The 18,021-nt window shown below is 41.1% G+C and overlaps 1 protein-coding gene across 1 annotated transcript in view; it reads right to left on the bottom strand.

Annotated features, from left to right (window-relative positions):
* The window catches only part of sgip1a (SH3GL interacting endocytic adaptor 1a), a 54,482-nt gene that overhangs the window by 27,330 nt on the left and 9,131 nt on the right, over positions 1–18,021 (bottom strand). Inside the window, exon 3 of the mRNA XM_018754136.2 lies at positions 16,755–16,799. Within this exon, the coding sequence (XP_018609652.1) occupies positions 16,755–16,799 (45 nt within the window). The remainder of the gene's footprint in view (positions 1–16,754; positions 16,800–18,021) is intronic.

Raw genomic sequence — 18,021 nt, 5'->3', positions numbered from 1 at the left:
TGAGCTTTCAGCTAATGACGCACAATGCAGAGGAACTAGGTCAGCGGAAGAGCTGGCGCTCCAGCCTCGGAAAGGAATGAGCGCGCTTGCGTACAAAAGTTGCGAGATGGGGAGGACGGTCAGCGACGCGACAGCTCTTGGTGTCCGTTTGGAAGGTGCTGAGGTGCACTGGCAGAGCGCCTCTGAGCAGAAGGGTTTGATGCCTCTGGAGACCTGCCGGCCTCCGCTTTTCCAGCTGACATTTACTTGTTGGACTTAACTAGGGGGTTATTACTCCATACACAGCGATAGCGGTATCTTCTCCAACAGAGATATGCACGTAGTTTAGACACATATATTCACGTTAGCACAAATATTCTTATATTAACAAATATTTGTGCTTGCACAACAAAACCCATAATTGCAAATATCAACAGCTATCTAAACCTTAGACAAAAAAAAAAAAAAAAGGGAGCAACACAGAAACTCAGCCCATTCACTCTGTCTGCTCAGAATTAGCAATCCCAGGCAGAGAGCAGGCCAATGAACATGAATACACATGGGTCATCTCAAAACATAACGAAATTAGCAAATTTAATAAAGCACACTAATCTTATAGGGAGCGTGCGGTAATTTGGTTACCAACATTTGATCATTCGCTTCATTTGCTGTGTATCTATGTTTACTGCATGAGAACTAAGTCAGTGAGAGACAGCCAAATGTAGGTTCAAATGTAGAACTGCAGAAACTCCATCTACGTTCAAGAAGGGTCTGAAAACTCACCTTTTCCGGAACCATTTCGCCCAAGATCTCACCAGCTCACGCATGGTCTAAATGTTCATGCACCGTAACTTCATGAGTATCACCAGATAAAGCCTTTTATCAGCCAATACTCCGGCATTGTATAGGCCTGTTTGTGTATCGACAAATCCTGAGTTTTATGCACCTACTCGAACGATGAACCTTGGTGCAGCAAGTGGTAGGTAAACTAGGTTTGCTTGAGAATTTCATGTCTGCAGCTATGTCTTTCTCTTAATGTAATGCATAAATTGCGCTTTTGCTGAGATGTACGTCGCTTTGGACAAAAGCATCTGCTAAATGAATAAATGTAAATGTAGAACAATGTCACAGCAAAGGACACACGATCACTGCAACATTCCCCCCCTTTTTTTTCTTTTTTTTTAACTACATCTTCATTTTTGAGATGATTCACAACAGAAATGAACAAAACCTCCAACAAAAATCATTCTCATACTCCAGCTAAGAAAAAAATATATATATACACATTTCTAAATTAAAGAAAATATATATATACACCACACATCTACATATTATAAATACACACACTACTGTGTGGGAGTATGATTTGCTAGGTTAACACTGGACCTCCAATCCATCCCCTTCCAAAAAGTTTGAATTCTCAGTGTCTCACATTCAATGGGATAAGAAATACATAGTAAGATGGATGTGGCTGTAAACCTCTTTCAGAAACACAGCTGTGACACAGAGGGCGAGGAACTGAGCCACATGTGCACCTTTTCTCCTTTGTTGCTCGCAGGCATTGTTCACATCTCCAACAGGACCCAGCCTGCTGGGCATCTTGATCAATCTGCACACTGGTTTAAATTTCTGCATCTATGTGGACAGTTAAAGTGACCCAAACAGCACTGATAAGGTAAGAGTTTTGAATGATTTAGACAGACTGTGCAGCTAGTGTAAGGGTAATGCTGATGAAGAGAAAGACTGCTAATGCACTTCACTAAACCCAGTGCAAGTTCTGGACAGTTACAAAATACACATAAGAACAGTTATTTAGAAGTGGATGTACATGTAATATGGAAAATTACATTTGATTACATTATATGCAATTAAACAAACTAAATGGGAAAACAAATCCGTCTCAGGCCGGGCCAAAATAGGACTCACTTTCAGCCCGGGAGAACGATGCTGCAGAGAAGCCCTTAGTACCAATAAAGAGAGGAAACAATAACTAATGTAGCTGTCATGCCACCATAGACTAACTGAACAGGCCGTTCCACATCATAAAGCAAACAGTAATGCGCGCGCATACACACACACACACACACACACACACACACACACACACACTGACTGAAACCGCTTGTCCCGAGTGGGGTCGTGGTGAGCTGGAGCCTAACCCGGCAACACAGGACGCAAGGCTAGAGGGGGAGGGGACACACACCCAGGATGGGACGCCAGTCCGCCGCAAGGCACCCCAAGCGGTACTCGAACCCCAGGCCCACCAGAGAGCAGGCCCCGACCAAACCCACTGCACCACTGCACCCCCCAGTAATGCAAACAATAAATAAAATTTAATAAATAAATAAAAATAAAAAAATAAATAAATAAATAAAAACCACTAATGAAAAATCAGCTCATTTCAGCTAGCATTGCACCAAAAACATGCATTCTGTTCCTTACTATTATTCTTCATTTATGGTGCAGTATCAGGACCGGGCTAAGTGCCATGGAGTCAAATTTGACAGACAGCAACCACCCATTTACACATATATTTATTAATTTAGCAGACGCTTTCCTCCAAAGCGACATACAACTCAGTCACAAAAAGTACATTTCACCAACAGACAGATATACAGTTAGAGACACGCTATTCTTCAAGCGGTCAGTTTAAACCTGCCACTTTTGCCAGCTCACATTACACAAGCAGTTGCAAAATAAAAATATTTTTAAACACATAAAGCACCCACATAGTTTTCTCTCTAAGAGAGGCTGCGGCATGTGATTTACTAATGAGATTGATATGATATGTGATTTACTATTGCCTTCGTTATAACTGGAATGCCACGGGAGCAAACGCTCCAAGTCTGCAGTCTCTGAGCTGGATTCGAACCTACATCTGAGCCAACAACTAAGGAGCTTTGAGACACCGGCATTAGCTGCTGTCCCACTGTTAAAACTGAAAATTGCAAATAGTCTTTTTCTAGAAAAGCTGTTTTGGACATCTACTGGTAAGGTAAGTTTCAAGCTGTTTGCATTTCGTCTTTACAGGCTACTTTTGAAATCCGTACAAATACCTTCGACCAGAAAAGGGTCAAAAGTGTTTATACATGTGTATGTATTATACACATTCGTGCATCAGCAGCGAGCGAGCCTCAACCCCACCACGCTCATCTGGAGCTTCGCTGACACATGTGCGCCTTCAGCTGTGATGCTACCGCTTGTAGTGGGAACATTGCGAGCGCATCAAAATTCTCTCAGAGCTGTGACTCCACTCAATTTCACATTTCATATACATACTGTATATGTTGAATTATTTAACAGTGTTAAAGAGCCCCCTGATTTGAGACAGATGCTCAGGCACTAATGTCACAAAAAGGAGCACTGTTACAGTACATACTACTTCTACAAGCGTTTCACACCCTGTTATTCAGACATCATGGAATAACGCTCAAGCGGAAAGAGGAAAAATCACATAAAAGGCAAATCCATGGAACCCTGGAAAAAAAATATTTAGATAATGTGAATCAAATTAGGCACATTTAAGGTTAACGAGGTAGAACTGAGACACATTGCGCTGTTAAAATTTCCTCTGCTGCTATACTTATTAGTCCGAAGAGTTATGCATTGTCATAGTTAAGAAAAACAGTTCTCTACTAATGCTTAAAATAACTGCAGCCTTTCAGTAATTCAGTAACTTCAGTTGCCCCCTGAGGAAAGGACTGTAAAAGCTTAGGTTTTCTTCTTTTGAGGCACAGAAAGTGCTCCTGGCCATAGAAGCAGGGAGAGGGACAATCGGAAAGCTCTCGCTGTGTACTTTTCATACAGAGAAGCTATGGCTCTACATAGAGCTCTGGAAACAGTGGAACGGCAACACTCTTATCATTATGTACAGTACTGAACATGTCAAATCACTGCTTCTCACCTCATGTACATTAGTCACTGACAGTATGACATCTCAATACATTCGGAATCATAGATGGATATGAATAAAGTTATAGATACTATTGGTCACATCATTTAGGTTCACTGACAGTGTAAATAATGCTGCTTGGAGTATTTATTTACTGTTCCATCACTTAGGTTAGAAATCATTTTAAGCGATGATGCGACAAAGCTTTGTATTATAGGCTAAACATTTACTTAGGTAACTCCCGTCAGACCTAGCTATAAAATAATATCAGAAGAATACTGTTGTGGGTAAATATACTGATATATTTCCACTTCTGCAAATATCTTGCAATTTTCTCTTTTTTTTTTTAAAAAAAAAAAAAAAAAAAAAAAAAAAGGGGTGGAAATTGACCAAAGTATTTGGTCTCCACATATGTTGACATCATTGCTAATATTAAAAAAACCTTTGCTTTTATTGATAACTTAATATATCCTTATAAATCTTAAAAAAAATTGTACCAAGTAAATTATTAACACCCCAGACTCAATATTTGGTTGCACAGCCTTTGGTCAAAATAACTACAACCTGTAATAGTGGTATGAAAGTGCTTCCTGTAGTCCATCTTCCACAGTCCTATATTCTTGTAGTCATCAGTGCGCTACCTGTATGTCTCCACTGGTTATTCGGCCCTCTCTTCTTCAGAAAACTATAACTGATTCCACAGATGACAACAGCCCAATGCTTCGAAAATACTAAGAACACGGTACATGGATTCAGTTAATGCTATTTTTAAAGCTTGATGATTCAACAAAGGAGGACATCATACTATAGGGTAATGTTACTTTTTTTGTTTTTAATTTTTTTTTAAGCTTGTCACTGGGTTCAACAATGATGGGTGTTTTGTTTTCCCTCAGCCCAAGCTTACCTATTCATCAAAACACCAAGAGGTCCATCATGCTAATAGAAATTATGCACTGGTTTAAAGATAGGCAGGAGAAACCTGTTAAGGTTGTTGTCGGTCAAAATCTGAGCTTCCCTCATGCTGTGCCACATACTAATTCACAAAATGCATTGTTATAAAAAAAACTTTAATCACTTTAATGTGGCCCAATCTTAAATCCTTCCATTAATTTAAGAAATGAGGAAAAAAAGAAAAAAGCAAACCACAAAAATGTGGCAATGCGCATTGCATTCTGAGATATTTAAATGCAGCAATATTGGTATTAAATAATTAAATTACGGGACGGTGGCACAGTGAGCAGCGCTTCTGTCTCATAGCACCTGGGTGCCGCTCAGCCTGTGTGGAGTTTGCATGTTTCCCCCGTGTCTGTGTGGGTTTCTTCCAGGTGCTCTGGTTTCCTCCCACAGTCCAAAGGCATGCTGTTCAGGTTCTCCCCCAGTGTGAGAGGGGCAGAGAGAGTGTGTTCCACTGATGCATGAATTACTCATTGTAAGTGTATCTAGCAGTGTAAGTCACCTTGGTGAATAAGGTGTGTGAGCTGATAACACTACATAGAGTTCACTGGAAGTCACTTTGGAGAAAAGCATCTACTAAATAAATACATGTAAATATTTGGAAACCTAGGAAAAAACATTTTTTCTTCTCTTGTGCAAACAGCATTTCTGGATTCCTGCTGGCAAAAGCAGCATATTCAACAGCAAACTTCCTTAGCACTACTGGGAATGAGAAATTATGCTAAAACCTCCCATCTGAAATCTCCAGTAGATCTAGCACATTTTAGAAGATTGAGGTGCTTGTCAGTTGCTGTATTTAGGGCATGAATATATGTCACAAGGTCTCGTGCCCCGCTGTGGAAGTGGTAATCCTGACACCAGCCCTCCTTGGAGCGCTATAATAAAATGTTTGTTTTTCCTACTAACCCACATTAACAACAGATTGCTGATACTGTAGTAAACAATCTTCCCACGCCTTAGAAATGTAACGCATTCCTGAAGAACTCTTCATGAGAATTCTCCTAACTCAAAGTAATAATTGCCATTTGTTCTAAAGTAGAATTTTTTTTTTTTTATGTATTCCCAAGCCTCAAAAGTGGCACACATTTGCACTAAAATATCCAAAGAAATGAAAATGGACAGTTACTTCAACAGTTAACATTACCATAACACAACATAGAAGTTTCCCTTTATTAAGTACTCTACAATACTGTAAGGACGTCTACCTGCGTTCCTTCAGCTCTTTTGCAGCTTTTATGTACTGTACACTTAAAGTGTGAGTTTTCTCCAGGTAGTCTGGTGTCCTCCCAAAGTCTAAAGACATGTTTCAGGTGGATCGGCCACTTTAAACTGCGCGTAGTGTGTGAATGTGTGTTTCTATTACACTGCTCTGCTGCTGACAGTGCACATAAAGCCAAAACCCATGTCTAGCACTGACTCCACATAAACCTTATACGATAAGGATAATCTTGCATTTGCACAAAAATTAATAAAACATAAAAATGTTTTCAAAACATATTGTAATTGATTTAAAAACGAAACCATAAAAGCCAATATAGTGAGAATAAATATTCATACAGATGTTCCTTGACTTGGGATTTTTCCACTTTACAATGGTGAGCTGGCAACAGACATTCAGCAGAAACCGTAGTTTTAATGTTGAATTTAATTTTTTTCCCGGGCAAGCAATACTCTTTCGCAATGCTGGGCAGCAGCAGCGATCTGCATCTGCCAGTCTGCCACATGCTTGTGTTTTGTGCATCCATAATGTTACAGAAATGCCCATCTGTGTCTCCTGCTACTGGTGGGAAGAAGAGGAGGAGGGCAATTAACTCTTGAGGAGCAACTCAAGATAACTGCCCAGCGTGAAGGCGGCAAGCCCGTAATGACCATCGGACGCATGCTAGGCTATGATGTTCGGTAGTTAGGTGTGTTAAATACATTTTCAACTTACAAGACATTTGACTTACCCTGGGTTTCGCAGAACGTAACACCACCGTAAGGCGGGGACCACCTGTATAATGCTTTACACTCCACAAGTGTATTTTCAGGTGCGCTGGCAACTCTACATTACCCATAGTCTGTGAATCTGTGCGCATGTGCAAGAGAGAAGGGTTCTGACACTGCACTGCTATTTAAATGTGTAAGTGACTGTAGGGAGTTTACTGCATTGTGGCTAACATTGTAAGTCACCTGGATAAAGACGTCCTCTAAATACCACATCGTTATTACTGTATGGCACTTTGGAGGGGAGCATCTGCCTAATGAATCAATGCAAATGTAAACATTTCGTGCCGCTCAGCATCTGGGAGGCGAGCGAAATGCAAAAATTAATATCTTACAAAATGGAGTAGGGAGTAGGGATATTAAATGAAACCATGTAAAGTTAAATTCTTGTCATTCGAATAGTTATGTTTCAGGGTATGACTGTAATACTCTCTGTAAAATTTGACAAAATAAAAATAGTTGATTCTTTGCTTAGTCTACATAAGACTATTCACCTGGATGTAATATACATTTCTGAGATTCTACAGTTCTGGAGATCTTTGAAAATTATTACACACATGAAGGTCACAGCAATATTCTGTATGCACTGGGTCCCACCATAAATTACATTCTGCATATTGCCTGCAAGACACTGAATGCTTTCTAAATAACTACAAGAAAAATAACTGTATTACAAAGGCTGATGTTTCAAGTTGTTCAATATCCCCATCCTGTATTTTTATCATTACATTTGTCCAAGGTGACTCACAAAGTCAGGGTTGGTGCAATACAGTAAAGCTTTTACGAGCACAAGACAACAATCACGTATGATCTTAAAGGGCTAATACACAATATTAATTTAAAAGGAAGGACAAAAAGAGAGCATTTGTACTTGAATACCCTTAAACATTGTTCAAAACAAACCTACACGGGTGAAGGCAGCTGGTCAAAATTGTTCGTCCAAGTCAAAATTTCAGTGCTCCCCACTGTAGAGTCTACATGTACACTACAGACTACACAAATAATGTTCAATATGAGAGCCAGCAGTCAATGCAGGTAACATTTTTGGAATAAGGACTTTTCAAGTATCACATCAGATCAATTTGTACAGCCAATTCACCTGGTTTCCACTGGTACAAAATACTACATCAATTACGTTACTTCATTTAGCAGACACTTTTCTCCAAAGTGACTTCCAATGAACACAATACAGTGCTGTCAGAACACACCTTATTCACCCAGGGTGACTCACACTGCTATATACACTACTTCAAATGAGTTACTCATCCATACATCAGTGAAACGCTATAGATGACTTAGTCACCAATCCACCTGAAGAGCATGTCTTCGGACTGTGGGAGGAAACCCACATAGAGATGGGGAGAACGTGCAAAATCCACACAGACTGAGCAGGGATTGAACCCACGTCCTCTGTCCCCACCCAGGTGCTGTGAGACAGCGGTGCTACTCGCTGTTCCACCGTGCCACCCAACTGAGAAACACTGTAGAGTAGTGGTATGTCAGCCAACAAGACGAAAATCACTGATAACTCCTTAACTTTGGAACTCTGTCCTTCTGCTTTATGTAACACGTGGTCAAGGAAAACAAAATCTGCACATTATTAAATTGATGTACTGTAAATAAACACATGAACACAAACTGACATTTCTTGAAGAAGGGATATTTAGATCAATGTTGCCTTGATAATATTTAAGGCTAGATAACATAACTAAAAGGGAACTACTTATGCAAAAAGTTCAAATTCTTACACATGTTAACACATGCAGACAAAACTATAAAAATAACTCAATATGTACTGAAAAACTGAACACTGTACGGTACCTTAGACAATTGCTTATCCCTGCAATGTGAGTGCAAGCAATGAGAGCGAGCGGTCGTGCGGAAACACAACCTAAAGCTAAATAAAATCATGTTTTTGACTAAAGCGAACCATGAAACGTCAGAGTCTGAACCGCTTGTCCCAACACAGGGTGTGAGGCTGGAGGGGACACACCCAGGACGGGACGCCAGTCTGTCACAAGGCACCCCAAGCAGGACTTGAACCCAAGACCTACCGGAGAGCAGGACCTGGTCCAACCCACTGCACCACCGCACCCCCCCGAAATGTCATAGTGGAGAAGGAAATTTCCATTAAATGTTGTTGTAAATACAGGTATGCACCACTTTGACATTTCAAGCAGCGACGGACCGCATATACGATGGTGGTCCTGTAAAATTATAACAGACTGAAAAATTCCTATCAAAGAGCGACGTCGTAGCCGTCGTATGGGTTGTACCGCAATGCATCGCTCACATGTTTTAAGCGTGTTTTGTAAACAAACCAACTGTGCTGCCAGACATATGAAAGTATATACGATTTATGTGTAGTACATAATTCATGATGATAAACAACTTTTTTTTACTGTTTATGTATTTACTGTACAGTAGTTTGTTATTTTAGAATGTACTTTCTAAACTTAAAGTTCTGTAACGTATGACAGTACTGTACACTCCATGCTGTACGCTCAATGACGAAGTCGAACTGCAACTGGTTTCACAGAACGTAATCCCGTCTTTAAGTGGCACATACCTGTATTGATAGCCATATTAATATTGACAGGGATGCCTTTACCTCTAAGTCGTGTTTCACTATTAACTGGCAGAAATTAGTTTTGATTGTCACAGCTTTAACTTGAGTCTAACAGTCAGTAGATTCCCTGGCTTGAGACTGGCAGTTAATAAGTATGTAAATTCTTTGGATGTTTTGGCACAGAAATGAGAAATGTTCCTTCATGTGATACAGTTTCTCAAAAATAATCTGTTGAAGAGGTATTAAACCTATCTCTGTGAGATTAGGAATGGTCTTGAATAAATACTGAAGGTGAATGACAAGTCTGTAGTACACAGTTTTGCTTTGTCAGCTTTACTGTGAAGAAAATTTGATTTTGAGAAAATATAAACTCTCTTGGTTTCCTGTATCAGATCTGAATAAGACCAGGTCTTCATAAACCCAGAACTGACTATGCTTCCTGTCAGGTTCCCACTTCACTTAAAAAAAACAAATCAACAAAAGTTGTTGGACATCAGTATAAAAACACAAACACTTTAAGACCACATGCTGAACATTAGGCCATAATCTTCACTGTAAAGGGTTCCAGTTTAATACTAATTCAGAAACATGAAGAATGGACCAAAATGAATGAACAGAACCCCAGTCCTCTAAGAGCAAACCTGGATCCTACCAATTTGTACTTGTCCCAGCAAGCACTTGGTGCAAAGCCCACATATCTTGGTATTCTTGGTATTTAAAGTATGCAGCTTCTGCACATTACAGGAGTTTACAGTTTGTAAATGTCTTCCCAACAGCTGTCATGCGTGTGTAAAACCAACTGTGCCTTGTTTGTGGTATTCAAAGCCATCATGGATACAATGGAAAACCTTCATGTCTTCACGTGGAGAGTAGTACAGGGATGGTACATGCTTGGCAAGTGCTGTAGTTACTACAGTGATGTCGAAAAACTCAAAAGGACCCCTCAGCAGTGAAGTGATGAAAGAAAAATTGTAGATGCGAGAATAAACTCTGGCTTAGAAAGGAGGAACAGCTCAATGTGGGATGAGCTGGATAGTACAGCCAGCCTGCTTTGCTCAAAGCACTCAAAATACTGGTCAGCAGCTACTTGGAGGTCCAGTCAGGCAAAGAGCACAGGCCCAGAATAGGGAGGAAAGGGGATGGACGTGCATCCTGCATATTTCACAAACTGTCAATTGTCTGTTGCACACTATTTTCAAAATTAATGTGTGCTTTATGTGCTCTATGACTTTTCATGTACAGGCTATACTCTTTGTAATTAGCAGATGCACATGATATGATCTGACAAGTTTCCATCCTGAACATGATTCAGAATTTCTTTCCTCTTCAGACAAGTGTACCAGTTCACATGACATGTTGTCAGCAGCACTGCTAGTATCACACTGGGATTTACATAATGACAGTTAGCAGTAGAGGGATTTTACTAGTCATTAGATATTCTTTAAGCGCTTGCTTCAGATGGGATGACAAGTATATTTCCATTGCTTTTTACTGTAAACATACTGTAAAAGCTGAAACAAGTGGCACAAGATTGCACCAGTTTATCCAACTGCAAAATGATGCATTGAACCAGACAGTGAGATCAAGCAGGTCTTTTGTCAGACCCTCTGTCACAGAGCCACGGTGTTGCTCATCACCACTGACGTGGCACGAAGGCAAGCAAACACAATGCTATCGACAGCGATCAATAGCCATTCTGCATGACCCGTGAGCAATGCACAAGGGTGGCGCTTGCCAAGGTACAACCAAGCAAGTGGTCTGCTCCTGGTCAAACCTCTGAGACTGCATTAATCACAACTGAATTTCAAGAAAAAAAATGAATAAAAGAGTTGTGATATAACCGTGTGTGCTGCCCTACTGCCGACTGCATCGGGAGTGTATGGTGACAGCTGCCTGTGCCAGCGTGCCGTAGGCAGGGAACTGCTGGTGTGGATAAATGCATAAATCCACAGTCTATAAAGAACCTGAATTTATGGTGAGAGCTGAAGCAGGTGGAATTAGACAAAAACATGCACATCAAAAAGTGGGGGCACCTATAAAGCCAGTTTTCATGTACAATGAATTATATATGCTGTATAATGCAACATGTAATACTGTGTTTTGAAGAGTCAGATTTAACATCAATAAACTTGTACTAATTGGAGTGGGAACAGAGAACAGTATTTTATCACAGCATACCTAAGGAAAAGGAACTGAGAAATCTTAAAAACAGTTCAAAACTTTACACCAAGCTGAAGAGAAACTTTCTCTGTGACCACTGACAGTAATACGTGTGGGTGCAGGTTTTTCAAATGCATCAAATAAGCTTGTGGGAGTCTTTTACAGAACAACAAGTGTTTAGCTGTCTCAGTGCTGAAACAAACGTTACATATTAATACAGCATTATCTGCATTTAAAGCTCATTCTGAAGTAATGTTATTAATTGTTATATTATTGTACACTATTCTACTTCCCCCCCATTCAAACCTAAAGTTAATAATCTCAAAACATCAATGGACATGGCATTTAGTGTCACCTGTGATACTCCCCCCGGCACTTTAAAGACTGTGGGCACGTTCATCTGTCAAGACAACCACACGTTACATGTGACACCTACAGCTCACCATTCAAGATGACACCGCTTAGACCGAGAACACAGCTATTCATAAACGCTGCCTCAGGAGGATGGCCTTAACGGGCTCAATCTGTCTAAGCTCCCAAATTTTATTACTCACACTTTAAATTCCACGAAAATGGCTGAGCTCTTCTCTGACGGCTGCAAAGCTGGCAAATTCAAATTCCTATTGCGTTGTACAAATATACAGCTTTGTATAAATGCAGTGATAATCAAACATCTGAGGAAAAACATATATATGGGGGGAAAAGGCTTTCAGCTCAACTTAACTCAGTCTCCTTCTGCATTAACTTTGTGTAATGTTTAGCTATTCTCTCTTTCCAGTGCAATTTGCAGTTTCAGTCATCTAGTATAGCTGGATATTATACTTGAGCATTTAGGGTTAATTCCATTTCTCAAGGGTAGAACTGCACGGTTCCCTTCTACGACTGGCAACTGAAAACCAAGTTACAAGGCTCTTCATACGGACTTGTAATCTTCTACTATGCCGACGGATAAAAAGCTAAACCATGGGGGCTCCTGAATGGACAAACTGATGACAATGCTCTTCTCAAACAGACGTCTATAAGAGTCCTACAGGAACAAGTTGGACCCCTGCCAGCTGCCCCTGACTTGTCCCAAAACAGCATGCTGTGTGTATTGCGTGAGCAGGAGTGTGTATTGGAGCAGTGCCCCATTTTTCACAGTATGCAGGAGAGACACTGGAAGCTGCCAAGTGGCATCAATAAAAACAATGGAAATCTATACCAATACTCTATCAGCACATGCAGCAGCAAACTGGATTTACATTCAAAATTCAGTTCTGAGAGCATCTACCATCCATTATTGCCCATGGTGGTAAAGACAAGAAATGAACTGTGTGCACCATAAATAAATTGTGGAGAGAATAAATAAGTAATGAAGTGGAAATTTTTAAACAATCAGAGTTAACCCAATAGCTGGAGGGTTTATCTAAACACCAACAGGAAGTTGTGGAGATGAGCTAAGTAAAAGCAAAACAAGTGGGCAGTTAGGTGCACGCAAGGACTTACCAAGGTATAGTTCAAAGTCTTCAGGCATGTAGCATCAATGAAGCACTTGCATGGTTAAAGCCATAAAACTGGCATGACAGGATGGCTGTGGGCAAACTGAAAGGTTGGCACCAGTATGACAATTGTTAAGGCAACATGAAAAAAAATCAACATCCTGGAAAGCAGTTGAATATATTACAGGACTCCAGGTTCCAGAAGCCCTGTGGTCCTCTGTCAGACTAAATATTTTTATTTCATGAGCCCTCAGCCAATTTTTTTGGACCGCAACACAGGCTTGGGACTCACATGGGCCCTGAAATGGGGCCTGGACTGCCACCATTGCTGCTTCAACAATGCTAAATGCCCAGGCTCAAACAACACCAGACATCCTTTGAGAAACTTTCTTCTCGCTTAGCCAGCACTGGTTTGCATAATGCTGCTGGGACAAACAAGCCACAGCACATGCGAAGACCTTGTCTGTGAAGAGACAAGGACCTTAATCCAAGCCATATGTTTGGAATGAGCATTAAGCTCATGTCCTGCATGAAGCCATGCTCACAGACCTCCACAAGTGTCCTGAGGCACCACCGAGGGAAAATAGCTGCACAAGTAGTGATCTTTAAAAGCCCTTTAACAATATATCTGCATTCTCCATTTCTCTTCTATTACCCGAAGAACACTAATCGTTGTGGAAAGCTGTGATTTGGACTTTGTCAATAAGTACCAATGAGGAGCTTTTCACTAATTCTGCCATACCCAAACATACTTAAACTGCTAAAGGTACACTAAAATATGTTGTTTTTATCACCACTCATGGTACCCATTTGGACCGTGTCATATACCTATTATCATAGTTATCCTTAATTTTTTTTTTTTTTTTTAATTATAAATACACCACTCAAGCCTATGAAACCTATACCTTCCTACAAAACTGTACATGATGATGGTGACTGTTAGGCAAAGGCAAAATCTGCCATTAGAACAAAATGAGGGAAAGGAGATTATGACACAAATCTGAAAGAAAGAGTTTAAAACATACAGCAGAATCGAATTTAGCAGTAACACGGTCTCTGTTGTTGATGAAATGCAATTCTGTAGTCTACAAACATAACTGTCATTCAACCGTTAGGCCTACGTGTCTCCCAAGGAGTACACGCATGGATGCATTTAAACTCTCGGCTTTCCCTGCAGTGTGAAGTTACCCAAATAAAAATTTCAGCCCACCAAAAAGAGACTATATATCAGCGTTGAAAGTCCTCAGAGGCAAAAAGATAACGGGAGCCACACTGCCCAAACTCGTCAAAGGATCACTTGTGCTTTGTTGATAGACTTATACAACATGCTTGTTAAATATCTGTTGTCATTTCTAAATCAGGCCATTATGTAAGACCTGCCTTTCAGATGGTGAAGTGGGTATATGTTGCGTCACAAAGTGATCTCCAGTGGACAGCGACTTGACACAGATGTGACAGTTATGCCGGGGTTTCTCTTCCATCTTGTCCAAACAACAAGGTAAGGCTGGGCCAGCCTTGGGAAAGAAATAGACCAATTCATCCACATCACAACCAATTTCAAGAACACAATGACAGCCTGGGTCCTCTTTGTTCGGGAGAAGTTCATCTTAGTCCTCTGTCAAATCACTGTCACTTCATAACAATAACCCCATTCTTTGCAACAATATGTGTTTCCTCTGGAGCCTTCATCCTACGTGGGGAAATATAATCCAAATGAGTGTGCTGTGTTTAATTACAGATACACATCCAATAAAACAAACCTTACAGAATACATGCATTTCATTTAACAGTTTTAGAGGATGCTCTGATTGTGTTGCATTACAGCATTCAGATATAAGGAAATAGATCATTTGTAAGCAGTTTTTTGTTATTAACTGGGGGCACGTTGGCACAGTGGGTTTGGTCGGGTCCCACTCTCTGGCGGGTCTGGGGTTTGAGTCCTGCTTAGGGTGCCTTGCGACAGACTGGCGTCTTGTCCTGGGTGTGTCCCCTCTCCTTCCAGCCTTGCGCCGTATGTTGCCGGATTAGGTTCCGGTTTGCCACAACCCCGCTCGGGACAAGCGGTTTCAGACAATGCCTGCGTGTGTGTGTGGATTTGCACTTGCACAATTTCAGACTGACTTTTACACACCTGTGTACACTGCACCAGAACCATTAATGTAGACAGTGCAGTTTTGTGCATACCAAGACAGCAGTCTTCTCCCACTCAAACACCAAACATTCTGACTGACAACTCGATGGGCTGCAGGATAACCAGCTACGTCTGCAGCAGCACAGAAAGAAAATCACTAGCCACAGCCAGGCAGAGAAAGATATCGCAGAACACGAAAAATAGAAGCGATTTCAAATTCCAGAATCATTTTCAAGGGGTCATCTCTTTAGTTTACAATGACAACTAAGATGACACTTGTGGAAGGCAGCAGTTACACCCCTAAATGACTCGACTCAACCTTTTGCCATAACAACAATCTTAGGAGTCTTAGGTTAAAAACATCTAACGCCAGACAATTTTTTGCCATGTACTTCATTTCTAATGGCTGCATTAGACTTGAGAAGGCATCCAGGAAAGAGATTAGTTTTCCAATTTTACACTTGACAGTAATCCAGACATCAGAGAAACGTGGTAGGCGCCCCCAGGGAGGCTAATAGGGCCTCACCTCTGTGTCACATGTTATTTTCAGGCACCATGACTGTCACTTTACTGTGTTCAGTTATCTAAGACCTTCTCATGGTATTCCTGGATGGCTGAAAGTCCAAGTCTGATAACATAAATGTTAAGCTGCACATTGCAAGTTAACAATACATGTCAAATCCTTTACAAAGTATGAAGAGACCAGATACACATTGTCAACTTCATGTTTGGAGACTGTAGCACCAAAGAGTCATGCAAAGACACCATTTGATATCGACCGGCTGATATCAGTTTTACCTCTATAACAGATATAAAATATAGTACAGCCAGTAAGATAATATTCGCAGTCACAATGCATTTGAGCTGCTTTCAACAGTACTGTGGCTGCAGAATTGATGTACAATATCATACCCACCACTACAAAACTATCAAAATGTGTGAAACAGCTAATCTATCTTAAATTAGAGCATGTCTTTCGTTGACTTCAGTTAGTACATGAATCTGTAAAGACTAAAATCTGGAATGTTACAGCTGACTAACTAGAGCTGAATAATGTATGTACATCATTCATGTTACATTACTTATGCAAGGAACAAGCATCCAAACACTGCCAGAAATCGCAAAACACTTTACTCTGATAATGTGCAAATACTGTCAAACAAAGCAATTGACATACATGACTAAGTGACAAAAATAATGTTTTTCCAGAGAGAAATCATTTAATTTCAATCTGTCCTGGGTTGTCAAGGGTCACAATGTAAAATAAAAGATCACTCGCCTTATATATGACTTATCAGATACAGTTCCAAATGTAAGTTAGCCAAAACAGTTTCAGAAAGCAACCGTAACACAACTGTTATGAACGCACTGTGCGCACCTCAAACAAAATGAATTCCTACACTCAACCAAGAAACAGAAGCCTCACAGCACAGTGCAACCAAATAAACTTGAACAAAAATGAATTTGCATCACAAAATTAAAGACACTCAAAGAGTTCTGGTCTCATCAGTGAACGATAAAGTCTAAACGTATGTACTCCAAACAGCCAGGCAGTACGGCAGCTGTACGAGCTAGTGAAGGAGAGTGCAAAGTGAAACAGCTTACCTTCCATCATGATTGCAGATTTGCATTCCTCAATCTCCAAGGAGCCTGAAATGACAGCGGGGGGGAAGTGAAACCCTGGTTACCAGATGCTGAGACAGAGCGGACAGACGCTGCTCAAAGCAGAACCTCCGCCCCCCCACCTCCCTGCAGTGCCCCTCCTGATACTGGGACCAGGAGTCTGTTGTTGTTCTGCCCAAGTCCAACTGGGCTGCGGTCTAGGCCATGGATGCAAATGCACCTCTAAGGTACACAATTAAAAGGATGCTGGGGGGGAAAAGCACATCAAAAAAGAAAAGCGCTCCGAAGGAAAGACGTAGATAGAGCGAGAGAGAGAGAGAGAGAGAGAGAGAGAGAGAGAGAGAGAGAGAGAGAGAGAGAGCTTGCAGGGGGAGGGAGGACTGCTGATGTCACATCCTTCCTGAGCCAATCCCCAGAGCACCGTGCTGTGTCACATGGCCACCAGTCTTCATCTCCTGACAGCATTCCCCTTGAGAATAACAAACCAGATTCACAGACACACACAAACACAGTGTAGAACACACCCCTGCATACCTTGTGTAGCTGCACCATGCAGACTCCACAGGAGAACAGGTAAGTAAGATTGATTATTTCCTGCTGCCACAGTAATTATAGCATGTCTGTTAAATGCTCCTGGCTTTTAAATATGTGCAAGGTCTTTGCATAGAAATACACGTTCCCTTGCCTGCTGTGGCTGTGCTGTTCCGTTCCCATCTCAGTGCTCTAAAATGAAATCCACCCCCCCCTCCGCATGCTGGGAATGTGCGGCGAATGCCACAGTAGATGGCTGACATGGTGACTCCACTTTTTTTTTTTTTTTTTGAAATGCGTGTGTGTTTTTGCTGTGCCTGAAGCTCAGCTGCCCAACAGTGCGCCTGCTCCCCTTTCCTCCCCTGCCACTTGGTATAAACATCAATCATGCCTACATCACTCTTGTAGCTGCCATCAACCAACCAGATTGCAGGTGGGCGGAGCCAGCGGTGCTGCTCTCAGGGAGGGTGGGAGGGGGTGCATCAGTGTGAGCAAGAGACCATGATTCCCTAGGGGTGGTTAACAGCAGCTTGGAATAAAGAAATGTGAAAGTAAACAATCTATATACAGTTTCCCACAATTCCACAGGCTTCAAGCAGTGTCACTATGGTTTCCATAAACACGTAGGGGCGGAAGCAGCATTCCTCACACTCAAACAGTAGCAGTTCCAGCTGAGGAATTTAAAAAAAAAAAAAAGGAAAAAAATTACATGTGCTTT

The sequence above is a fragment of the Scleropages formosus genome, chromosome 9, assembly GCF_900964775.1.
Source record: "Scleropages formosus chromosome 9, fSclFor1.1, whole genome shotgun sequence".
NCBI lineage: Eukaryota > Metazoa > Chordata > Actinopteri > Osteoglossiformes > Osteoglossidae > Scleropages > Scleropages formosus.
This window is presented reverse-complemented; position numbering and strand designations above follow the sequence as displayed.